General features: G+C 41.5%; 1 protein-coding gene and 1 pseudogene across 7 annotated transcripts in view; one reads left to right on the plus strand and one right to left on the minus strand.

Moving 5' to 3' along the window:
- The window catches only part of FAM81A (family with sequence similarity 81 member A), a 124,668-nt gene extending 104,191 nt beyond the window's left edge, over positions 1–20,477 (plus strand). For all 7 annotated transcript variants that reach the window (XM_060151159.1, XM_060151160.1, XM_060151163.1 and 4 more), the window contains exons 5-9: positions 4,674–4,803; positions 6,672–6,778; positions 12,814–12,949; positions 14,524–14,719; positions 18,200–20,477. In XM_060151159.1, the coding sequence (XP_060007142.1) occupies positions 4,674–4,803; positions 6,672–6,778; positions 12,814–12,949; positions 14,524–14,719; positions 18,200–18,324 (694 nt within the window). In that variant the 3' untranslated portion in view covers positions 18,325–20,477. The remainder of the gene's footprint in view (positions 1–4,673; positions 4,804–6,671; positions 6,779–12,813; positions 12,950–14,523; positions 14,720–18,199) is intronic.
- Positions 20,478–23,313: 2,836 nt separating this feature from the next.
- LOC132528592 (NADH-ubiquinone oxidoreductase chain 5-like) lies at positions 23,314–26,744 on the minus strand (annotated as a pseudogene).
- Between the last annotated feature and the right edge of the window lie 83 nt (positions 26,745–26,827).

Here is a 26,827-nt window from a genome sequence, read left to right on the forward strand (position 1 = left end):
ACTCTGTATGACAGACTCTAGGTCTCTCCACCTCAAGTAATAGGGTTTTGATATGAGTCTACAAGCAGCTGATTTATTATGGTCTCTGTGCAGTCAAACCTGTCTGCTAATGATAACCTGTATTTGCAGCCACTCCCCAGTGCTAGCATCACTGCCTCAGCTCCATCTCAGATCATCAGGCATTAGATTCTCATAAGGAGAGCGCAGCCTAGATCCCTCACATGCGCAGTTCACAGTAGGGTTGGCGCTCCTATGAGAATCTAGTGCCACTGCGGATCTGACAGGAGGCGGAGCTCAGGCGGTAATGTGAGCGATGGGGAGCGGCTGTAAATACAGATGAAGCTTCACTCACTCGCCTGCTCACCTCCTGCTGTGCGGCCCGGTTCCTAACAGGCCATGGACCAGTACTGGTCTGTGGCCCGGGGGTTGGGGGACCCCTGTTTTAGACCTTTAGGTAGTGGAGGATTTCTTCTTGATATAAAGGGCATTGATGGATTTGATTATTTTAAAATTTAAAACATTGCTCATCATTCTTAAAGAAGAAAATAAGAAGTTACAAATTGAGGAAGATATTGGATGGTAAAAGGTTAGTGTCAATATATAAAGACCTCATACAAGTTAATAAGAATAATGCAGGGCTTCCCTGGTGGCGCAGTGGTTGAGAGTCCGCCTGCCGTTGCAGGGGACACGGGTTCGTGCCCCGGTCCGGGAAGATCCCACATGCCGCGGAGCGGCTGGGCCCGTGAGCCATGGCTGCTGAGCTTGCGCGTCCGGAGCCTGTGCTCCGCAACGGGAGAGGCCACAACAGTGAGAGGCCCGTGTACCGCAAAAATAAAATAAAAAAAGGGCTGGAAAAAACTCATTTAAAAAAAAAAAAAAAGAATAATGCAAACAACCCAATATAACAGTGAGTAAGAGACATGAACTGATATCTTACCGAAGAAGAAACACATATGGCCGATAAACCTGTGAAGAGATTCAACATCACTGGTTAATGTTGAAATGAAAATTTAAAAACATAACAATATATGCTTTTTTACACCCAGTTGATTGGCATCTGAAATATCTGACAATGCCAAGCATTAGAGAGGGTGTAGGTGCCTAGGATCTCTTACCCATTGCTAGTAGGAGTATAAATTAGTGGGGTCTGATATTACCGCCCAGTGTTGAACATACACATAGTCTGTGATCCATCAGTTTCTGCCTGAGATACATGGTTGTACTTGTACCACAGGAGAGCATGTTCATAGCAGCATTGTTCACAATAGCAAAATCCCAGAATAACCCAAAGTGCCCAGCAGTGGGAATATGGACAAATCAATTGTAACAAACAGTAGAATGTTATTCTGTAGTTAAAATGAAGAACTACAGTGGCGTGTAACAATATAGTTGAATCTTAGCAATAAGTGAAAACAATAAGTATCAAAATATTACATATGACATAATGGCTTTTTAAAAGTTGAATTCAACTAATGCACACATAACATACTTTCAAGAAATATATATATATGTATGTATATATGTATATATACACACACATGCATACGTGTGTGTATGTGTGCAATATAGTCTTAAAAGGAGAACAAGGGAATGATGACAGGATTCAGAATAGGAGCAGTTATTAAAAAGTAATTAACTGGGGCTTCCCTGGTGGCGCAGTGGTTGAGAGTCCGCCTGCTGATGCAGGGGACACGGGTTCGTGCCCCGGTCTGGGAAGATCCCATGTGCCGCGGAGCGGCTGGGCCCGTGAGCCATGGCCGCTGAGCCTGCGCGTCCAGAGCCTGTGCTCCGCGACGGGAGAGGCCACAACGGTGAGAGGCCCGCATACAGCAAATAATAATAATAATAATAATAATAATAATTAACTGAATGAAGTGAGCCATGCATGGACTAATGATGAGAACGTGTCATGAAACGAGGATTAAGAGATTAATGATAATAAATAGTAATAATAATAAATGTTTATTATAAGAAGTTCAGTAAAAGAGAAATATGGGGCATCCTGAAAGTGTGTACTTGCTGCACCTGATCTACTCTGGGGGCTCCAGGAAGGCTTCCATAAGGAAGTGACTTGTGTGCTTAGCTTGAGGGATGAATAGTAACTAAGCAGGTGAAAAGGTCAGGGAAGAACACTGCAGACGGAGAGAACAGCCTGCATCAAGGCCTTGAAGTGGGAAGGAGTGACATAAGTTCAAAGCCCGGAAGTGTAATCAGTGTGGCTGAGGGCAGAAGAAAAATGGGGACAGAATATAGGAGATGTTGCAGGGAGGTAAGTGGGTTGGGACCAACTCTTTCTGAGCGTTTTAAAGGATTTTTGTTTTATCCTGAAACAGGAAATTGTTCAAGGAATTTATATAGAATTTAATTAGTTTGATTTTTCTTTGCTCACACTTTTGTTTCTTTGGGGTTAATTCCTAGATTGAAAGGTACATAGAAATATGTTCATGTTTCAAGATTTGGGGTATATACTGCCAAGTTGCCCTCAAGAAAGCTTATAAAATATACTTTTCCACCTACAGTGTGTGATATAGCATGATTGTACAAATGCCAGCATTGAACATTAAACATTAAAAAAGATTTCCAGTATAGAAGGATAGTGACATAATTGTTGCTTTGTGTCTATTTTATTATGAACATTGAAATTTAGAAAGTGCATATATGCAGTTTGTCAGATTGTGTTTTAAAATATTAAAAAATATTTTAGTCAATATTAAACATTTTTTTTCCTAATACTTTTTTTTTCTGTTACTTCCAAAAAGGACTATAGCATTTTAGCCAAATGATTAAGCTAAACAAGAGAAAATGTGATTCAATACCAAGTAAGGACTCAAGAAGTTTGGAATAATTGAACTGGTAGCTTACTTTCTTCAGAGTCTACAAAACAATAAATTTTCCAAAAATTTTCTCAGTTTGCTCACTGTTGTTTCTTACATCCTACTCCTTCTCTCTGGGTGTTCTTTTCTTCGTACTGAAGTCTATTATTTAATGACTTTTTCAGTATGGCTGTGTGGGTGATACATTTCTTAATCTTTGTATGTCTAAAACTGTCTTTATTTTGTACTTATCCTTGCATGATAGGTTGTTTCCGCTCAATCCTTAGAAGCTGTTTCTCCAACATCTTATGATATTTTTTGTCTTCTGATATCTACTGTCTTCTGATATCACTTGTGTGCTGTCAATCTTACAGTCAGTCAAAAAAGTCATTTTGTCTTTAGTCTCTGGTAGCTTTTAAAATCTTTATCTTTATCATGGGTTATCTGAATTTCACCATGCTCTATTTTTACTTATGCCACTTTGTATTCATTGAATACTTTAAAACACATGTCTTTTTTCAGTTTTAGAAAGTTGTCAGCACTCACACCTCAAATATTGCTTTTTTGCCATTCTCTCCATTTTTTCTTTTGGGACTTCTCAACCTCCCTTTGACTTATGTTAGCATCTCTTTGTTTGTCCTCCATCTTTCTTAACTATTTTTTCATGTTTTGAATCTCTGTCTGTCTTTGCTGCATTCTGAGTGAGCTCCTTGCTACTATCTTCTAATTCACTGATTTTATCTTCAGTCATGTCCAGTCATGTTTGTCAGCTCTATTAAGAAAACTGTTCAGCTTATTTCTAGGATTTCTCATTTTTTTTCTTAACCCCTTATTCTTTTTTCATCTTTGCTTTTTAAAAATAGTTTAGAGTTCTCTTGATGGATGTGAATCTATCTTGGATTGTTGAGTACTTTAAACATTTGTATTTTAAGCTCATCTGATCCCAGGCCATACATGTGAGTTGAAGGAAACTGGCAGTAGGAAGAGCAGAGGCCACAGGAGTCTGGGCTCCTGTAATTTACTTATGCCTTTAGGACTGTTAAGCCTGACGTCTGTATATCCCTTTCCCTCCAGGACGGAGTGCTGCCCATATGCCCACTTCTATGGCTTGGTGTTCATGATGGGCTGCCCAGATTGCATGGTCACTCAGTGACCCCTGCTTAGGCATGCAGTCTCTACTGGAGCCCAGTAGCAAGCTGGCTGCTCCTTCTCAAAGCAGGAATGATTGTGTTGGAACAGGGCATGACTTTGCTCTCAATTCCTAGGGGGGTCATTCTGTGACTCTGCTGTTAGTGTTTGACAGAGGCTTCATAACCCAGCTTATCTGCCGCAAATACTTTCGGCACCTTTGGAACTGCCAAGTTGTAAGGCTCAAGGGCAGAGCAGCTGGGACCAGCTGTAGAGCCTTCTGCTCGGGGCCACACTTAAAGCATACATACAGCCTTACAGGTGGTTTGGTAAAAGGTTAGGAATAGTACTTTCAAATGTGGTAGAAGTTGCCTCCAAAATCCAAAGAGGCCCCGAACCTGAGAGGGCGGAAGTGGTGCTACAGCGCGACAGACCACATCTGGCTCACTGTGTAAGCTTGTTGTAATTGGTCTCTCACTGCATATTCAGTTTTGTACTCGTGAGCCTTGTAGAGGCTTTGTTGCTTTGATGGTTACATCTCTAGTCTTATTAAGCAACATCCCTGTGGTTTAACTTAAAAACCATAATGAGAGCAGCTCTCCGCATTCATTCAGAACTCTGTTACAAGGCATGATTCTTCGAGTGCGGTCGTGCACTTTATAGTGTGTAAGGATGCTTTAGCGCGTGTTTGAAGACTTTGATAAGAATTATCTTTGTCGTTTGCCCGGATAGATGTGACGCCAGCATAGCCAGACTCTCTGCTGAGCACAAAACGACCTACGAGGGGCTCCAGCACTTGAACAAAGAGCAGCAGGCGGCCAAGCTGATCTTGGAAACGAAAATCAAAGATGCGGAGGGACAGGTATGACCTGTTTCAGGTACCTTTGTGAAAGTGAGTATTTGTTCTTCTCGAAGAATAACGTGGTGTTGATTGTTGCCTGCCTGAGAAACTAGGTAGGGCACCCAGCATAAGCATCCCTTTTCTTCTTCCTCCTTCTGTTTCACTGGAGTGGCCCTTTGTGAGTATGCGACCAAAATGCCAAGATTTTTCAGTACAGTCCTCATTTTAAAGATTCTTTCCCCTCCTTCTTCAAACAATTAACATGTTCCAAAACTTCTAAATTATATCTCCAAAACTACCTCTTACACAGGTAAGTGATCAAAGCATTGTTTTACAGGGCACTCATCCCAGTTGGGGCTCAGGAAATAGATACTTTATTCATGAGACTTATGGACTACCTCATCACATAGTTTGTATGTGGGAAAAGATTAAAACAAAGCTAGAGATTAGGCTGGCTAATAAATTTCAGAGTATTCCACCTTGCAATTCACAGATTAATTCCTCAAAGCAAAACTCTTGGCATTTCAGTTTGTTTTTTGGCTTCTTAGAAGTTCCCCTTTGCCATAATGGGGCCTATCTTCTAGGACTTTCCCTACAGTGTCGGCCTTACTTGCTATTCTTCATTTAAAGAGAGACTGTTCAGTAAAATGGGGTATCTAGTCAATTTACTGGGTTAAACATACTTGTGTGCTAGCTACCTCTGATAAGGATCTAAAGCTACTTATGTAAAAAATAGTTATTATAAAACCTTGAAAAAAAGAATAAAATGAAATAAGTCCAATAATTTTCTCTAAAGAAATGTGAAGACAGAATTATTAGATCAGAAAATAGATGCTAAGGAAATACTAAGCTTTCTAGTAGCCAAACCGAGTAAAAAACATATAGAAATCCATAAAAAGAGACATAATTTTTCTTTGTTTCGGATCTGATGAATACCTATTCTGTGAATCTCGAATTAAGGAACATTGAACATCAGAATTTTTGCAGAAAATAAAGGCATTTCGTAAAGGGCTAGTTTTATATCATTCAATACATTTTAGTAAAAAGGCAAGGGAAATGGATAGGTAGTGGGACAAAGGAGTGAGAGGGGTTATAGTTTAAAAATTATATATTCTGGTAACTTAACTTGATACGGAGGTAAGTCTGGGACCTTGATGGAATTTGTAAGTGATAAGAATTCCATTCTGTGATTAGCAACCACACTAATGGTAGAAATTCCAAGGTAAAAATGACTTACATTTTATGCCAGCAGGGGGAAGTAGTGCTCCTGGGCAGAAACTGGGCTTGCTCATCAGAGACCTGTAGTTAAGTGCCCAGTGCATGATGAATATTTTGGCAGTGCTACTGGTCTGATTTTTTTTTTTTTTTTTTTGGCTGTGCCACGCAGCTTGTGGGATTTCAGTTCCCTGACCAGAGAATGAAACTGGGCCACGGCAGTGAAAGCCCAGAATCCTAACCACTAGACCACCAGGGAACTCCTCTGGTCTTGATTTATTTATTTATTTATTTTCAGTATGCGGGCCTCTCACTGTTGTGGCCTCTCCCGTTGCGGAGCACAGGCTCTGGACGCGCAGGCTCAGCGGCCATGGCTCACGGGCCCAGCCGCTCCGCGGCATGTGGGATCTTCCCGGACCGGGGCACGAACTCGTGTCCCCTGCATCGGCAGGTGGACTCTCAACCACTGCGCCACCAGGGAAGCCCCTGGTCTTGACTTTTGATGGGTGTGTATAAAAGAGAATGGAAGTGGAGAGATGAGATGATCTCCTAAATGAATTTATGAAATTAGATTGAATTTAATGCCATTGACGAGAATACAGCTCACTAATGTTTTCTGAAATTACTTCTGAAAAGGTTTGATATGACATTTACAAGCGAAGTTTCTTTTCCAGATTTCTCAGCTTTTGAACAGAGTGGACTTGTCGATATCCGAGCAAAGCACCAAACTGAAGATGTCCCACAGAGACAGTAACCACCAGCTTCAGCTTTTGGATAATAAGTGAGTAATCAACTTAGAAACATCTGTTTTGGTTGAAGTTCTTCATGAGCTTACTCAATACTGTAATTTTTTCCCTTTTGGTTTTTATTTATTGCACAAGCAAAGTGAAAACCATAATGGAAGTTCACAGGAAAATTTCCTTGTAGCCTGTTGCCACTTTACCTTCCTAATTATTGTTTTTAGTGATTGGATAATAACCCATCTGTTTATCCAACATATATTTCTTGAATATGGCCTAGGTGCTGAGGATCCAGTAATGAAGAAAAACAGGCTCTGTTCTTATCCTTGCGGAGTTGATAGTCTAGCGAGCTGATGAGTATTAATCGAATAATGACCTAAATATAGCACACTAAATGTGGTGCATGCCATATTATCACTGATGGTGATAAGTGCTTTGAAGGAAAGATACATGGTTGTGGTACGCTGAATAGTGGTTCCCCCAAATATCGCCACGTTCTAATCCCTGTGAATATTATATGGCAAACAGGGACTTTGCAAATGTGATTAGATTAAAGATCTTAAGATGAGTAGATGATACAGTGTTATCTATGTAAACCCGATGTAATAGTCCCTAGAGTCCCTATAAGAGGGAGGCAGGAGGGTCAGAATCAGGAGAGAAGGCCATGTGACAACAGAAGCGGAGATTGGAGTGTGATGTGCTATGAAGGTGGGGGAGGGGGCCATCAGCCATGGAAGACAGGCGGCCGCTAGGGGCTTAAAAAGGCAAGGAAACTGTTCTCCCCTCAGAGCCTCCAGAAGGGACCACCTCTGCTCCAGTGAAAACTGATTTCAGACTTCTGGCCTTCAGAACCAAAAGGAAATGACTGTGTTGTTTTAAGCCACCATGTGTGTGGTGACGTGTCACAGTAGCCGTGGGAAGCTAATAGGGTGGTGCTGTGAGAATGAGTAACAGAAGCCTGGTTGTGGGACCTTCCGGAGGAGGCGATGTTGGGAGTGAGAGCTGAAGCACGAATGGCATTCACGAGGAAAAGAGTGAGGTGAAGACACAGGAGATGGAATAGCCCGTCGCGGGAGGAATGTGACATGAGGGAAACTGCAGGGTGCAGAGGGGGCTGAACAGAGCGTGCTGGTGGGGAATGAGGCTGGAGAGGAGGTGGGCCAGCCTGCAGGGCCCTGTAGACCGCGTTCAGGACATATTGTTTCTTTCCCTGGAGCAATAAGGAGCCGTTGGAGGATTTTAAGCAGATAGGGTGACATAGTCAGATGTATATGTTATTTTTTTAAAATGGCCTTGATTGCAGTTGGAAGATGGATCACAGGGGCTGAAGCAGAGATGGGGACGTCGGCTGGGGGGGGGGGCATTGTTGCAGGCGTCTAGGTGAGAGAGGTCTGCACCTAGGGGCTGCTGAGCTGTCTAGTTAAGGGCCGTCTGATGTGTTATACTTTGCATTGTGTTTTAGTGACACTTTAAACTGGACTTGCCCCCACTGAAACTCATCTGCTGCTCTTCTGCTGAATCACAGAACCATACACTTTTCCCTGTCATGAATCTTCATGAGCTTGGCATTTTCCTGCCAAAGCAGAGCCAGTAGTGGCCATAGATGTGTATGTGTGTGTTTGTGTATTTGACTTATTATATTTTTTTAAAGATGACTTCAGTATGGAACTTGTTAGAGGCTTGTGGAAGTTTTAAATTTATTATTCTCCTGGTTCTTGTATCTCATTCTCTCCATGCTTAATGCCATTTTAGGGTTATGGCTGATTTAACAGGAATTCTCTTATGAAAACCATGTTTCCTTTCCTCTAATTATCTGTATTTATATCATTACTGAGTTATGTCACTCTTTCTCATACATTCTGCAGTCTTGCCAAGTACAGAAAGATCTCTCATCCCCTTCCTTCCATCGCACAGGAAGAAAATAAACATCTTAGTATTTTTTCTTCCTTAGTAGATATTATTAGCAGTCATGAACAGCTTTCTTTTTCTTCCTACAATTTAAAGTCCAGAAGTCTAGACACAAAGGCTGTTCACAGAGGTAAGGGGACCAAGCCTGGGGCCTGTGTAAGGTAGAAGGACAGATTAGAGACCCGAAAGGTAAAACCCTGGTTGGATGAACTAGGAGAAAAAAAAAATATTCCACAGAGACATCATAAGGAAACTTTCCTGTTGAATTCTTGATTCTGGGTAGAAGGGTAAAAGGCATTCCTTGAAAATTCAGGACCACAGTACAACTTCTACGCGGATTTAGAGTTAGAATTCACGTTACCCAAGCATCTTGAAGAAACCAGAATAAGTAATTTATCTTAGAATGATCTTGATTTGGTAGTGGCCCGAGATGCCTGGCAGAAACAAATACAAATACTCAGTCTTCAAGTCTTCCCACAGACATGAAACTCTAAGGAACATGAATGTACAGTCAGAAATTGTAGGCCAGGGGAGCTAAGATCCCACATGTCTCGCAGCCAAAAAACCAAAACATAAAACAGAAGCAATATTGCCAAATTCAGTAAAGACTTTAAAAATGGTCCACATCAGAAATTGTAGGCCAACACAAGGAAAAAAAATCACATAAGTAATAGAGTGAGAAGAAACAACAATAAGCAGAATCAGACTTCTAAATACTGCATATGTAGGAATTCTTGGATAAAGTGATGTGTGTGTATATATGTATGTATGTGTATGTGTGGGTATTCACACACATACACACTTTGAAGGTACAACTAAGGAATAAAAGCTTACCAAAAATGAACAGTCAGGGGAATTCCCTGGCCGTCCAGTGGTTAGGGCTCTGTGCTGTCACTGCTGAGGGCCTGGGTTCAAGCCCTGGTCGGGGAACTAAAATCCCACCAGTGACATGGTGTGGCCAGAAAAAAACCCAACAGAATTGACCAACAGCCAAATTAAGCTTCTAGAAAATATAATCATTGAAAATAAAATGTAACTTCTTGCCTCCCCTGACCAGGGAGCCTGAACAGTGACCCAGATGGCCTTGGAGTACAGCTTATAACCCCAGAAGTGGAGCCCAGCCCATGGCCCCACTTGATTGCCGGGCAAAGCCTCTGGCTTTGCCCAAGCAAGGAACCCAACCAACAACCCCTCCTAAAAGCAGAACATACCCAGTGACCTTACCTGCCTAGGGAGCCCAGAGAGCAACCCCACTCAGCCACAGAGCACAGCCTGCAGCTCCACCTGACTGCAGGGTACAGCGGGTGGCCCTGCCTGACCAGGGATCCCGGCCAGTGACCTTACTCATCAGGGGTGCACAACCAGCAGCCTGCCCAGTTGTGGAGCCTCAGGCCCCATCATGGAGTCATCAGCCAGCACCAGCACTATGCTAGGGAACACAATGACCCCACCGGACCAGAGGGAACTGCAGAGTCCAGCTGGTGGCTCCATTTGACTGTGCGACCCAGCTAGCAGCCCTGCCTTCCCTGGGAGCCCAGCCAGTAGGATCACCTGACCATAGAGCCCAGCCAGCAGTCCCCCACCACTCACACCTCAGCCCTTCCCAACTAGAGACCTAACAGACATATATAGAGCACTCCATCCAACAGCTGCAGAATATACATTCTTCTTAAGTGCACACAGAACATTCTCAGGATAGATCATACGTTAGGTGACAAAACAAGTCTTAACAAATTAAAGAAGAGTGAAATCATGTTAAGTACCTTTTCAAACCAAAATGGTATGAAACTAAAAATTAATGACAAGAGTAAATTTGGAAACTTCACACATATGTGAAAATTAAAGAACACACCCCTGAACAACCAGTGGGTCAAAGAAGATCAAAAGGGAAATTCGAAAAATCTTGAAACAAATGAAAATGGAAACACAACATACCAAAACTTACGGGATGCCACAAAGGCAGTTCTATGAAGAAAAAAGAAAGACCTTGAGTAAACAACCTACCTTTATACCTCAAGGAATTAGAAAAAGAAGAATAAACTAAGCCCAAAGATAGCAGAAGGAAGGAAATGATAAAGATTAGGCCAGAAATAAATGAAATAGAGAATAGGAAATAACAGAAAAACAACTGGGGGAAAAATCAGTAAAACTAATTGGTAAGCCAAATAGACAAAACTTTAGCTAGACTAACCCAGACAAAAAGAAAGAGGACTCAAATAAATAAAATTATAAATGAAAGAGGAGATACTCTAACTGATAACACAGAAATACAGAGGATCATAAGAGACTACTATGCACAGTCATATGCCAACAAATTGGATAACTTAGAAGACATGAATAAATTCCTGAAACAACCTACTAAGACTGAATCATGAAGAAATAGAAAATCTGAACAGACCAATGATGAGAAAGAAGATCAAATCAGTAATCAAAAACCTCTCAACAAAGAAAAGTCCAGGACCAGATAGCTTTGTGAGTGAATTCTAACAAACATTTAAAGAAGAATTAATGCCAGTCATCCTCAAACTCTTCCAAAAAGTTGGAGAGAACCCTTCCAAACTCATTTTATGAGACCAGCATTACTCTGATACCAAAACCAGATAGACATTACAAGAAAAGAAAATTACTGGCCAATATCCCTGATGAACATAGATGCAAAAATCTCAAAATGCTAAGAAACCAATTCAACAGCACATTAAAAGAATCATATACCATGATCAACTGGGATTTATCCCTGGGATGCAAGGATGTTCAATGTACACAAATCAATCAGTGTGATACATCACATTAACAGAATGAAGGATAAAAATCATTCGATCATCTCAATAGATGTGGAAAAAGCATTTGACAAAATTCAACATCATAATAAAGACTCTCAACAATTTGGGTGTAGATAGAATGTATCTCAACATAATAAAGTCCACACATGACAAGCCCACAGCTAATCTAATACTCAACGATGAAATTTTGAAAGCTTTTTCTCTCAGATCAGAAACAAGACAAGGATGCCCACTCTCACCAGTTCTGTTCAACATAGTGCTGGAACTCTTGGCCAGAGCAATTAGGCAAGAAAAAGAAATGAAAGGCATTCAAATCAGAAAAGAAGCAGCAAAATTATCCCTGCTTGCAGATGATATGATCTTATAGAGAAAACTCTAAGGACTCCATCAAAGAACTATTAGAATAAATGAATTCAGTAAAGCTGCTGTGCTCCATGGTCAGTCTCCCAGGTTAGGTGGGGCTCCATAGTTGGGCAGGACTGCTGGCTTGGCTTCCTGCCCAGGTAAGGCTGAGAAGCTTTGTTTTTGATGATATGACCAGGAAGTTTACTTATCACTTCCTCATGTGTCCCATTGCCTGGCTTAGCCATAGGGCCACACGTAGCTGCCAGGGAGACTGAGAAGTGTAGTTTTGACTAGGTAGCCGTGGATCCAGTTCACATTTGAGGGTTTCTTAATAGGGAAGAAGAGGAGAACAGATACTGCAGAGAACTGGGGGCTTCTACCACAGTGGGTGTTCATTTTATTATTATTATTAAGGCACATATATCCTTGTGTACTTTTATTACTTTCATAATAAAATAAAAGGGGAGGCAGCAAGTGTGGGGTGTTATTTTAAGGTATGTGGAAAGGGAGAGTTATATAGGAATAGAAGTTGGGGTTTTTTTTTTTTTAATCTTCTGTTCGGTTTAAATAAAGAAATATATCTGTATGGGGCAAGAGCAATTTGGAGAACATTAGAGAGATAGGGAGCCAGGCTCCAGTCCTGGGAGATAAGAGGGAGAAGCAGGAAGAGTCCAGGGCAAGAGGGGAGCCTGGAGGGGAGCCAGGCTACTGTGTCCTTTGAGCCAAGAGCACCCTGGACCCTCTGAACTGCAAAGATTAGTACGTAGCGTGGCTCTCTGTCACTGTGTGACACCTTGGTGTCCACACTATCAGCTCTGCACGGGTGGGAGTATTATTAGGTGCTTTTCTGTTATATCCTCCTTCTCTCCTCCCTTCCCAATGTAGCGCTAAGTGCAATTCTAAGAAAAAGGTAAGCATGTAATTCTGAGTGAGCTGAATTTAAAGCTGATGTATTTCTGAGAGATTTGATAGTCAGAGACTGAGACTGTTTGACGTCATATTAAAATGGTTTTGTGACTAACTTGCTCACTTCCTTATTTTAGATTTAAAGGTACAATTGAGGAACTCAGTAACCAGATTTTATCTGCACGGAATTGGTTGCAACAGGAACAAGAACGGATGGAAAAAGAACTTTTACAGAAAATCGATCAGCTTTCCTTTGTTGTTAAGGAAAACAGTGTAGGTGTTGATGTTCAGCCATAAACATAGTAAAGTTATTCGGTGGGACCTGCAATGTTTGAATAATACATCGTAACTTATCATTGATTTATTTAGCACCACATTAAGCTGTTACAGTTGTCTCTTACCTTAGAATCTCTTTCCATGGTTCATATTGACTCTTTGTGTTTGTTATAGAGAGACAGAGCACTTTGACTTGTTTTGGTTAACAAAGACTAAGTAGAAATTTTCAGTGCTTTCAGCTAAGATGAAGCCAAATGCAGACCTTAATGAACCAAATTGTCCAGCTGCATTTACAATTACATACTTCATTTAGTTTGTTTTAATTCTGCGATCTGGTAGAAAGAGTGTTGACTAGATTTCTCCCTCCAGGCCCCTCCATCAAACTATAAACCCAGTATGAGGTGTCACAGTGCAAGATCTAAACAGAATCCAGTTTTCTTTTCCATGTTCCTTCTCATTTTACCCCACTCTCCTGCAGAACTAAGGTTTGCAGAACTACTCAAAAATCATATCAAGGAAGCCTTGCATATATAGTATTCAATGTCAGTACTTGGCAAGCAGTTGTTTTTTGGTTTGGTTATCTAGCCTGACCATCTCCCTCTCCCTTCTCTTTTCTTTCACTGCTTCCTCCCCTTGGACTTTGACGGAGCATAAGTGACTGGTGTAGATTGCATCTCTGGCTCTGCTCTCTCTCGATGCTGAGCTGTTGAATTGCAGACTGTGCACTGAACACGTCAAGAGAGTTTTGTTATGCTGTAGCCCCCTTACAGCTTGATGTTTGTAGTCTTGGCCTCTAAAGCTTGCCTGCAGACCCAGATTCTCATAAGAACCAAGCATAGTGGAGAGGAAAGGAAAGAAAATATTCTGTTTCAAATATTTCTTTACATGTCTCCATATTTTTATCAGATCTCCTGATTTACCTAGATTCATAATAATACATTTGTAGGCTTCTAGGTCTTTGGAGCACTATTTTTACATCTAGATAGGCTTAATAACTAACAATAAACTCCAGGATAATGGTGACTTTAATATGATAGAAGCTTATCTATCTTTCACATAAAAGAAGTCTGGGTGTAGGAATCACAGGGCTAATGTGGTAGCTTGTCAGTCCTCAGTGACGCATGATCTTTCTGGTTTAACTCTCTGCCAGTCCTAGAGATTGACCCTTGTACTCATAGTTCAAGATGGCCGCTAGAGCTCCAGCCATCACCTCTTAGTTCCAAGAACAGAAGAAAGAAAGAAGAGGCAAGGATATGCCTCAGCTATTTTTTAACTTTTCCTGGAAGTTGCCACATACGTTTGTACTTATATCTCATTAGCCAGAACTCAATCATAGGGCCACAGCAAACTCAGGAGACAATAGAAAAGGTAGTCTTTGCTCTGGGTGACCTTATAGCCAGCTGAAAATCAGGGCTCTGTTATGGAAGAGGGGGAGAATGGATACTGGGGTGAGCACCAAGCAACCTTTGCAATTCTGTTCCCTGCAGATTGTTCTTAAATGGTATTATGACTGATGCGAATGCATCGGACTCTTTGGAGTAATCGAGTGCCATTCTTATCGTGGATCTCAGGGAGCCAGTGAAAGGGACATGGAGAAGAAGCTCAGCCAGATGTCAGCCAGACTGGACAGAATAGAAGAGAGTCAAAAGAAGAATCTGGAGGTGCAGAGGACAAAACAAGAAGAGGAGAAGGTGCACGGGCGAATCAGCAAGCTTGAGTTACAGATGACCGAGGACATGAAGGAAATGAAAGCAGAAGTTGATGCGGGTAGGCCAAAAAGAAAACGGTTCTCTGGGTCATTTTCTGTTTGATCTAAAAGCCAGTGAATTAATATTACCCTACAACTACCACCAACCTGGCTGATGAAGTGTCCTTAGGTGATTTTCTAAGTAGCTGTGGTATATTGAACGAAAATGTTGCTTCGTAGCCAAGGACGTGAAGACAGACCTCGAGAGACAGGCAAACAAACCTAAAATCGCTTAGCTTGGAACTGATGTACATTTTCTTTAGTGCCACCTGCAGATTCTTTTCTGATCAAAGCCGAGGTCAATATGCCTCAGAAATAAGCATATATCTCTTTTTTTTAGGCTTAAATACTTTATTCTGTATTTACTAAATGTGTCTCCCATGCTTATTTGATCCATTATATAATCTAGCAACAAAGAACTAGAGAATATATAGGGAGTAAGACAAAATGAAATCTTAACAAAATTAAAGAGGATATTTTTATTCTTTAAGATTAAATACTATTAAAACTAAAATGCATTGTTTTCTTCTCTGTTAAAAGCATTTTATATGTATCTATATAAAGCATATATCTTTGAGGGGCCTTTGAAGGCTTATTTTATACTGCTGGCAATATCCCACCATGGCAATGAATGATTCTCCTTTGCTCAAAAGTCCACAGGGCCCATTCCTCCACACTTGTTTAGAAGACAGTGTTAGAGATGATTTTAAGTTCTGAAGTGCTGCCAGGTAAAGGAGGGATTCGATTTATCCTCTGAACTCAGGAATACAGAACTGGGACCAATAACTGGAAGTTACCTGAAGACAGACTTTAACTCAGTATGAAGCAGAAGTATCTACAGTTAACGGTCCTAGAAAGACGCGGGTGCTTTGTGAGTCTCAGAGCTCTTTACTGAAAGTATTTAAGTGAAGACTTGTTGACCACGGTCAGGAACGAGAAGACAGACGGGTAGTGTGGGAAGGGGAACTATATTATCTCCTGATTCCTTCCAGTTTTCTGGTTCTGTGAATTTTCTTCATGGAATTGTTCTATTTTGGGCCACATGGAAATAAAAGTAGTTAGTTATCACAAGAATACTTTTGTTGTAACCACCACAAGGTTACTATTTTATTTAAGGAGAAGCTGCCATTAAATTTATGAATTTTAGAACTTGTGAAGATAAAAATGAATTTTCTTTCTTGGTCTTTTGGTCTTTTGGGTAGAATATGGCATATGAATATTTTATTGATGGTTAACTTTGCATCATTTGCTGAGTGGATTTATTGTCAGCTATCCAACCTATCACTGAGGTTGTGAATAGTTAGTACCTAGTAAGAAATGCATAGGAGCCTTTTAGAAATTAAAAATATTGACTTTTTCTTGTTACGAAAACAAACTTCTTAGTGGAAAATCATAAAGCACAAAAAACCCCACAAAAAAACCCTCCTATTACCCAGAGTTCTTTTTTATGTATATTACCTTTCTATACATACAGGATATATATATATATGCTTTTCCAAATACAGCCTCATGCAATACATGCTGAATTGTAACCTACTCTTTTATTTAGTAATATGTTGTATCTTTTCATTCAGTAAGGACATTATTTTTTTAAAAACTCACTCATTTTTTATTATTAATATTATTATTATTATTATTTTGGCTGCACCACGTGGCTTGCGGGATCTTTAGTTCCCTGACCAGGATTGAACCCAGGCCCTCGGCAGCGAAAGTACTGAATCCTAACCACTGGACCACCAGGGAATTCCCAACAAAATTATTTTTAATAAGGAGTTTTTATACTTCTTTTTCATAAATTGTTACATAAAGAAAATTTTCTGAGAGAAAACTCTAAATATGCTAATGAAGACAAGATGTTTTTGACACTTATTTTAAAAACCAATAGGGGACTTCCCTGGTGGAGCAGTGGTTAAGAATCCACCTGCCAATGCAGGGGACATGGATGGGTTCGATCCCTGGTCCAGGAAGATCCCACATGCCGCAGAGCAACTAAGCCCGTGCGCCACAACTACTGAACCTGCACTCTAGAGCCCGTGAGCCACAACTACTGAGCCCGTGAGCCACAACAACTGAAGCCCGTGCACCTAGAGCCCATGCTCTGCAACAAGAGAAGCCATTGCAATGAGAAGCCGCGCACCGCAACGAACAGTAGCCCCTGCTCACCGCAACTAGAGAAAGCCCATGTGCAGCAACAAAGACCCAAAGAAGCCAAAAATAAATAAAGTAATTAATTTTTAAAAAACCAATACGAATATAGAATAATACAAAATTACCTTTTGATTGGGAATTTTTTCTATTTTTAGCTTTTTATTTTGAAATAATTTCAAATTTAGTAAAACCATTAAGACTAGTCCAAAAACTATACATCTTTCACTTAGAGTCACCAATTGTTAACACTTTTGAAATTTGCTTAATGTGTGAGTGTGTGTATGAATATAATTTTTTTTCCTAAATCTTTTGGGAGTAAGTTGCAGAAGCCAGAATACCTTTTTACCCCTATATTATTTCAATGTATATACCCTAAGAACAAGGACATTCTCTTAAGTAACTATGGTACAGTGTAATATTGATGAAACATTTTTCTTTTTTTTTTTTTAAGGAATTTTGCCTTTTTTAAAAAAAAAATTATTTATTTATTTTTGCTGCGTTGGGTCTTTGTTTCTGTGCGAGGGCTTTCTCTAGTTGCGGCAAGCAGGGGCCACTCCTCATTGCGGTGCGCAGGCCTCTCACTATCGCGGCCTCTCTTGTTGCAGAGCACAGGCTCCAGACGCGCAGGCTCAGTGGTTGTGGCTCACGGGGCTAGTTGCTCCGCGGCATGTGGGATCTTCCCAGACCAGGGCTCGAACCCGTGTCCCCTGCATCGGCAGGCAGATTCTCAACCACTGCGCCACCAGGGAAGCCCTGATGAAACATTTTTCAATACCCAATTTTCAAGTTTCACCATTGTTTCCTTTACAGCAGACCTTCCCCGATCCAGGTTGTAATCCAGAATCACATGTCATATTTAGTTACCATGTTTCTTTATTTAGTCTCCTTTAATCTAGGTCAGTTCCACAGTAGTGTTGTCATCATTAAAGAGCACAAGCCAGCATTTTGTGGAGTGTCCCACAGTTTGGATCTGTTTCCTTCCTTTTAATGAGATTCAGGGTGTGCATTTTGAACAGAAATGCCACAGAAGTGATGTGTCCTTCCCAGGGTTTTCTTATCGAGGATACATGATGTTGGTTCCTCCCAGTGTTGGTGAAGTTAGCTTTGATCTCTTGGTTAAAGTGGTGTCTGTCAGGTTTCTCCGCTGTAATATTTCCTTTTTCCCTTTGTATCTATCTGTAGGGAGATACTCTGAAACTAGGTAACTATCCTGTTTCCCATCAAACTATTATTCCAGTAGTTTTAGTATGTATTGATATCTTTTGCCCAGATCAGTTATTACTATCTGCTGTAGATGTGATCCAGGCTTGTTTTTTAATATTGACTCCTATGAAATTTACCTCTTCTTAAAGGGTTTACAGCCATCTATGAAAGCATAGGATCCCTCAGGCAAGTTCTCGAAGCCAAGATGAAGCTGGACAAGGACCAGCTACAGAAGCAAATCCAACAGATGCAGAAGCCGGAAGCTCCAATGTGAAGGGACTTGGGACATGGACCTCAAAGGTGGTTTTGCCAGTGGGGCCGGGAACTGGATACCTCTGTAGCCAGGCTGTACCTGCATTCAGGATTGTTCTATTCATGGCGTGCATGTGCCGAGAAATGTGTTTTCATGGTTCTAAATGTTTACCTGGAGTCTTGAAAACACTCTCTTTAAAAGTATTACGTACCGTTTTTACCACTTTATTCCACTTCTCTAAATTCAATGGAATATCCTGCCCTCCCTGGATTTTGAAAGGCTTTTATCCCTTTCGTTTTATGAATGAGAAAAGACTTAACAATTTTCCTTCGATGCTTGATGCTCTAGCCAAGACTTTACTCTTGAAAAATGTCGTGGTGATTTTTTTAAATTAAGAAGATAATGAATTATCACAGGAATGTGTTGTTCCTCACCCTAAATTAAGAGAATGTCCTGATAGATTAGAATTCAACCCTTGAGTCCATATTTGGATTTTATTATTGTTGTCTGTGCATTTCTTATATTGGTATTTTCTTGTAAATCTGTCTTTTGTAGGGGGAGGGGATTTAACATTTGGAAAAAACCCTACCATTTATGCAGTGAAAATAGTTTAAAAATTGATAACTGCCATATAGATTACAAATTAAAATGGAAACTTAAGACAATTATCTAGATAATGCAAGGCACAATTATCTACATCGACCACCTAGTTATACCAGGTTTTAATATTGAAAACCTTTTTCAGTTATCCACCGCCTGTATAGTGATAGCCATATATTCAATAACGGAATGGCGGTTAATAGCCTGTTTATTACACAATTAGTTGTTCATTAATCGTAATGGGATGTGAAAATTTTTCAGGCTCTTTGATCTCCTCTCTAAATTTCTCCAAAATTGACACAAAGTGCTAGGGTTTATATACACTTATTGTAACTATATTCTTGTGCCTTGGTTTTATCACGTCAGTGCACTGTACGCTATAAAAGTTTTGCGGACAAAATAGAAGGCACGATAAAACATCAGAATTATGATGTAAAAATGGGATCCTATGTATTTTTTAAATGCTCTTAAGAATTTTATCACTGTTAAGATGTTAATCATTCACTATCAGCAACGGAACAGATATTCATACTTTTGTATGGCCAGAGAATCAAATTGATATTGCATTTATAACAATGTTAAGAAACGTTCATTTTGAGCAACTTCGTAGATGATGGGTGTTTTATTTTCAATCGCTATATTTGATTAGTCATTGAAAATGGGCGCCAGTGCTATTCGTTCACCTGTGTCTGTAAAAGCTAATAGTGAGACGCACGCCATTCTAAACTACGCGGGTGGCCAGGAAAAAGAAAACAGGGATACTTTGAAAAATTGAAAACCTTTTTTTTTGTTTGCCTAGGACTCAGGAAAATTAAAGCATTTTCTATTTTAGAAGAAATCGTAACTGAAATCTCTAACTGGCTATTACTGTTCACCCATAGAAATTATGCTGCTGAAGTACATAATAGTTTACCCTCAATGGCTTGACAAATTTTTTTTTTAACTTGGACCTGAGAAGCCACGTAAGGAATATGTCATCCAACATATATTTCCTTATTTTGTCACAAATCTTTGCATCTCTATATAGGAAGACTATGTCCACTTAGTGAAAAAACAAAAAGGTTAATGCTCTTCTGCAATCAGAAAGTGAGTTTCTTTTTGTGATAGAGTAGCCGTGTTTAGTACAGTTCTCCTGGCTTCAGCACAAACCACAGCACCGAGAGCCATGGCCCCTCCAGCGTCTCTCTCCTCTGCGGGCCCCGAGGAGGAAGAGTCAGCACGTGTCACACCTGGGAAGAGGGGGACAGAGGACACCAGCTGGACTCAGGTCAAGGGGTGACGTGAGTGGGTGATGCTTGTAATGCTGCCACCACCACGTCACGAGTTCTGGCGGGGGTTCTCCACCCTGGCTGCAAGTTGGAATCACCTGGGCAGTTCAAAAAGCTACCAGCGCCCAGACTGCGCCCCCAGACCAACTAAGTCAGAACCTCTGGGAGGGGATGCAGGCGGCCGCACACGTCAGAGGCCCCTGGGTGACTCACGTGTTGTGAGCCCCGAGCTCCAACGTCCTCTTATCACCAAAGGTTAAATGAGAATCAGCTTCCCTGTAGTTTCCTTTATCAGAAATTTGCAATAAAAAGAATAAAACTTCCAAATCAGTGTGGCGTATGATTTTTAAACTTTTAGACTTTTAGTGTGAGGTGAAATTTAATTAGGTAGAATACCATAGGAAATCTCCTCTTACTTTTCTGGGGAACCCTTTTGGTGGTTGAAATAAAGTGCTCTGAGTCCTGGCAGACCTGCTGGTAAGTGGAAAGTCATGGGGAGCTGCTCCATCCTTGGGTCTCCAGCTACGGGTGTCTTCTCGGCTCTGGAATAACCACAGCTAGAAGTTCCTAGCGTGTGCTGTGTGCCCACGCTACGACCTTGGTGGATGTTCACTCATTTCATTATAACAACAACGAGTTGAGTTAAATACTGTTTGTTTCCCCATTTTACAGATGAGAAAACTGAGTCATGTAAAGGTGAAGCAGCTTGCCCCAAATCCTGCAGCGGGTAAGTGGGAGGCATGATAAAACCTGGCAGCTTACTTCCACAGTCTGGGCACCTACCCCACCCTACCCTACCTCTAAAGATAACAGCCTTGCCTAACTTTTTTTTTTTTTTTGGCCACGCCATGCTGCATGCGGGATCTTAGTTCCCCGACCAGGGATCAAACCCGAGTCCCCTGCATTGGGAGCACAGAGTCCTAACCACTGGACCACCAGGGAAGTCCCCAGCCCTGCTTCCCACATAACTCGGACTTGCCAGGCCACTGACTCCAGCCCCATCTCTGCATGACCTTACGGTTCTGCCATCTGAGTCGCTGTGCATTTTAATGCCCCAATTCCAAATATCAAAGAGAGGCAATCTTATTAGCTTTGCTTGGGTCAGATGTCTTCCTCTGGTTGGATCAGTGAAGGTGAGGTAGTTGATGCCGCAGGACTGTAGGATCATAGGCATTTCATCCCCTGTCCTTGGCTGTCCGAGGTAGTGGACTGTGGCTCTGTGCATTGGGAGATGGGTTGTGTTGGGTGAGTACAGAGCAGAATAGAAAGACAGCGCCCTCTGAATTGTGGTCATCCCACTAGGCTTTCAGCCTGAAAAAAAAAAAAAAATCCACTCAGGACATCCTGGAAACTCAATGGTAACTCTGTGGAGTTTTTCTGTCACTGCTGTGTGACCTTGGGTAGTTCTTAACCTCTCTGAGTCTCATTTTTCTTATCTGCAGAATAGAGATTAAAATAATTTAAAAGAGGGAGAGCTGGTTCATCGTTTTCAAAATACTGAAGTAATTTATGCAATACGTATTAGGTATCAGATGGTGAAAAATGGGGCCTGGGGAGGGCAGAAAATATATGGGGGTCCATGTTTCCGTCCAAAGTGTCCCAGTATCTGCGGGGACTGTGTATGGGCAGTGATTAACCTCCGAAGAGAGTGATAGCCCAGCCTGAGACAGAGAAGAGCAGTAGAGCCCGTATGAAGAAATAAGCAGATGGGACCATCATGGAGATAATCCCTGAATGAGGGGAAGGCCTGGGTAGATCCTCAAGCTAGTTGGTCTCATCTGTGGAGCAGGTGTGGCTTCCCCAGGAGCATTGAGAGGGTTGTGATGGGTGGGATCAGAGCTGGGGAAGGACAGACTCCACATCAGGAAGGGTAAAGATAGATACGGAGGTTGAGGATGCAGAGCCCGGAGCTCAAGTTGGGAATTGAGATGCAGAACCATGGGGGCTGAACCCAAATGGCTGGCTGGCATTTGAGGCTTTTTTATATAGAGACTGGAAGACTCAGTGTGTGGCTGGGCTGGATGACAAAAGGTGTGCATCAGAAGCAGACAATCGTCAGCGCTGTGCTAAGGAAAAGCTGCCAGGTGAATTCAGTATCCCTTCGAATAGCGGCAGTACCGTAGAATTACACGTAGGACAATGTGCAGAAGGTTGTGTTTCTCATGCTGAATTTTGGGTCCAGTTAATGTCAAAAACATTTTTTGTCATCCGTAGAAATCGAGAGTTAAAGGACTTTTCTAGGTATCCTTTTATATAGGTACTTGCACTGCAGATCCACCTATTAGAGTCAAAATACTGGCTGTGGCAGGCAGTATGGAACATGTCTCCCAATGATCCCTACCTGCTGGCATTCACCCCTTGTGCGATCCCCTCCCCTGGAGTATGGCCTGGACTTGTTAACGCACTTCTCATGAATAGAATATGGCAGACGTGGTGGCTTGTCACTCCTGAGATTAGGTTGTAAAAGGATTCCCCCCGACCCCCGTCTTACCCCTTGTGCTGTGGAGGCAAGCTGTCCTGTTGTAAGTAGCCTCGTGGACGGGGCCGTGTGGTATAGTCAAGAACTGAGGCCTTCAGTCCAATAGCCTGAAATGAACCGACACTTTCCAGCCATCATGTGAGTGAACGGAAGTGAATCCCCTCACCCCAAAGAAACGAAAGCAGGAACTTGGACAGTTGTATACCTGTGTTCATAGCAGCATTGTTTACAGCAGTCAAAAGGTGGAAGCAGCCCAAGTGTCCACCGATGGTTGAATAGATATGCAAAACATTGTGTATGCACACAGTGGAATACTATTCAGCCATAAAAAGGAAGGCACTTCTGACACATGCTACTACATGGACATTATGCTAAGTGCAATAAACCAGTCACAAAAGGACAAATATTCTATGATCCCACTTGTATGAGGTACGTAGAGAAATCAGATTCATAGGGACAGAGAGTAGCATGATAGTTGCCAGGGGCTGAGGGTTGCTGTGGGGAAGAGGGAGTCAATATCTAATCTACAGGGAGTTTCAAGTGGGGAAGGTGTAAAAGTTCTGGAGATGGATGGTGGTGACGGTTGCACAGCAATGTGCATGTACTGAATGCCACAGAACTGTACATTTAAAAGTGGTTAAAATAGCAGATTTTATATATAGCTTACCGCAATAATAATGTAGAAAAAAGAACCAAAGAAGTGGAATTAATTAGGAGTGGATTATTTTCATTGATTAAAGTTAAGGTGGAAAAGCGGGGTTGTCCTAGCAGTGCGGAGAAAATAATGCAAGTCCTATTATCAGCTGGGAGGGACGTGGCAATTAAGAGTTATTTGCGGGCCTCAGGCGTTGGTATAAGATAAGTTAGTGGTTTTGAGAATTAGGTCTTTAGAATAAAATCCAGTGAGGAATGGTATTCCTGTCAGTGCTAGGCTTCCAGTAATGAAGGCTGTTACAGTAGAAGGTACTGCTTTAAATAGGCCTTCTGTTTTTCAAGTGTCTTGTTCATCATTTAGGCTGTGAATAATAGAGCACCTAAAACAATATGGCCTTAAAAAAGGCGTGTGTGCAGATGTGGAGGAATGCTAGATAAGGCTGGTTAATACCAATTGTTGCCATTATAAGGCCTAACTGGCTTGAAGGAGAAAAGGCGACAGTTTTTGTTTGTTTGTTTTTGGGTTTTTTTTGTGGTACGCCGGGCCTCTCACTGTTGTGGCCTCTCCCGTTGCGGAGCACAGGCTCCGGACGTGCAGGCTTAGCGGCCATGGCTCACGGGCCCAGCCGCTCCGCGGCATGTGGGATCCTCCCGGACCGGGGCACGAACCCGTGTCCCCTGCATCGGCAGGCGGACTCTCAACCACTGCGCCACCAGGGAAGCCCCGACAGTTTTTTTTAATATCATCTTGGGTAAGGGAGCATATTGCTGCAAATAGTGTAGTAACAGCCCCTAAGCATAATGCTATCGTTTGGATGAATTTATTATTTTCTGTTAAAGGGTAAAAGCGGACAAGTAGGAAAATACCTGCTGCAACCATTGCACTTGAGTGGAGTAAGGCTGAAACGGGGGTAGGGCCCTCCCCTCCGCTGCTGAGGGAAGTCGTGGGTGAAGACCAAATTGGGCGGATTTTCCAGTTTCAGCTAACACGAGTCCTATTAGAGGTAGGTTTGAGTGGCCTAGGTCGAGTATGAAGATTTGTTGCAGATCTCATGCGTTTGAGTTAAATAGAAATCATGCTATTACTCTCATAAATCCAGTGTCTCCGATAAGGTTACATAGAATTGCTTGGAGAGCAGCTATATTTGCATCTGCTCATCCATACCATCATCCGATAAGAAGAAAAGATATAATTCCGACCCCTCTCATCCAATAACAAGTTGAAAAAAAGTTGTTCACAGTGACGAGAATGAATATTGTGATAAGAAAGAGGAGTAAATATTTAAAGAATCGGTTAACATTAGAATCTGAGTGTATATATCATATTGAAAATTCTATAATAAACCATCTTATAAATAATGCTACTGGTACAAATATTATTGAGAAATAGTCTGTTTTGAAGCTAAGTGATAATTTAAGGGTTTGGATGGTAATTCATGGTCCGTTTGAGATAATTCTTTCTGGGCCTGTATGAATGAATATTATTGTTCGAATTAAGCTAGTAACAAAAGCATATGAGATAGGGGTTTTTACATATGCTGGGTATTTGTGGCTTTTGTAAATGTTGGTGTTTGTTATTATCATTGGTATTGTTAATATAAAGAGTGTGACTAACGTGAAAGAGGAGAATAAGTTTATTACTTTTATTTGGAGTTGCACCCACCCGAGTCAAGACTTCAGTTGAGACGGCAGCCCTGGCAGTTTTACTACAATCTCAGGAGAGACAGTGAGCCAGAAATACCCAGCTAAGCCACATGCACATTTTGGACCCACAGAAACTGTGAGGTAATAAAGTACATGTTGTTTGAAGTCACTACATTTGGGGGTAATTTGTTATATACAATAATTAACACACCAGCACTGGGGAATCTTGACAGAATTTTTTTGTGGAAATGCCTGATGTTATGTTACAAATTACATTGTCCACATATATAATCCTATTCAATACACTTTCTGAGCAGGAAATGACCTTAAAAACATATCGAATGACATACGTACCTTATCACATTAATCTTTGTAATTACCCTATTTGGTATGTACTATTATTTCCATTTTGTGAGGGAGCAGATTATGGAAGGTCATACAGCTAATTCGTGGAGGAGCTGGGATGTGAATCCATATCTATCCTTCTCTAAAGCCCAGGCTGACATTTTGCTCCAAGATAAGCCAACACCAAGACATGACGTGATTGGTTTAATAATCCCAAAGCTGATTGGAATCAGAATCCTCTCTGGATCAGTGGTCTCAGCGTGTTCCCAGACCAGCAACAGTGGCATCACCTGGGAAGTTGTTAGAACTATAAACTCTTGGGCCCCACCCCAGACCCACTGGATCAGAAACTCTGAGATGGGCTCAGCAACCTACTTTAACAAGTCCTGCAGATGATTCCAATGCAAGTGGAATTTGAGAATCACTGAGCTAGAGCTGCACTATAATACAATAGCCATTGGTCACGTCGACCATTTAAATTTAAATTAATCCAAATTAAATAAATTTAAAAATTCAGTTGCTCAGTTGCACTAGCCATATTTCACATGCCCAATAGCCACATGTGGTTAGTGGCTACAGTACTGTCCTCTGCAGATGTAGAACATTTCTATTGTCACAGAAAGTTCTGTTAGACAGCTCTGATCTACAGCAGTAATTTCCTCACCTTTTCAACTGACAGCTCTGTCCACAACTCTGTACCTTCGTCGGTCAGCCTAGAACGAGATTTGGACCCGGAACTTTCCTCCAGCCTCACCCCTACAATGTTATGTCAGTTGTCCCTAATAGAGATGATTTCCCAGGTCCTTATAAGGTTTTGTCTCATCTGCCAGTCCTGATCAGTAGATATTGCTGCCTGGACTGAGTTGAGAAGGATCCGAAGGCTGGTGCCAGGCCCAAGGGGAGGGGCCAAGGTGTGTGAACCAAGGGCCAGCTGCAGATGCTCACCAGGACATCCCAGGCGTGGAGGATGCCCAGCAAGGGGTTGCCAGCCAGGGGACTTGAGTGATTCTTTTTTTTTTAAACATCTTTATTGGAGTATAATTGCTTTACAATGGTGTGTTAGTTTCTGCTTTATAACGAAGTGAATCAGTTATACATACACATATGTTCCCATATCTCTTCCGTCTTGCATCTCCCTCCCTCCCACCCTCCCTATCCCACCCCTCTAGGTGGTCACAAAGCACCGAGCTGATCTCCCTGTGCTGTGCGGCTGCTTCCCACTAGCTGTCTATTTTACATTTGGTAGCGTATATATGACTTGAGTGATTCTGATGCCGCCTAGGGAGACGGATCCAGCAGGCCTGGATTAGAGTGAGCCCAAGTGGAAGATATAAGGGACACCAAATACTCTGTAATTAAGATAAATAGTATGTCAATGCAGTACTTTTTAAAAATCAAAATTAATGCCACAAAATGCACAATGAACAAAATATCAAACCTCCACGAACCATGCTGTGTGGAGCTATTTTGGACCTGAGGCAAAAAGAAAAATGTGTGCCCTATATACATGTTTTATGTAATTTTATTTAAATTT

This window comes from Lagenorhynchus albirostris, chromosome 1 (assembly GCF_949774975.1).
Source record: "Lagenorhynchus albirostris chromosome 1, mLagAlb1.1, whole genome shotgun sequence".
NCBI classification, from domain to species: domain Eukaryota; kingdom Metazoa; phylum Chordata; class Mammalia; order Artiodactyla; family Delphinidae; genus Lagenorhynchus; species Lagenorhynchus albirostris.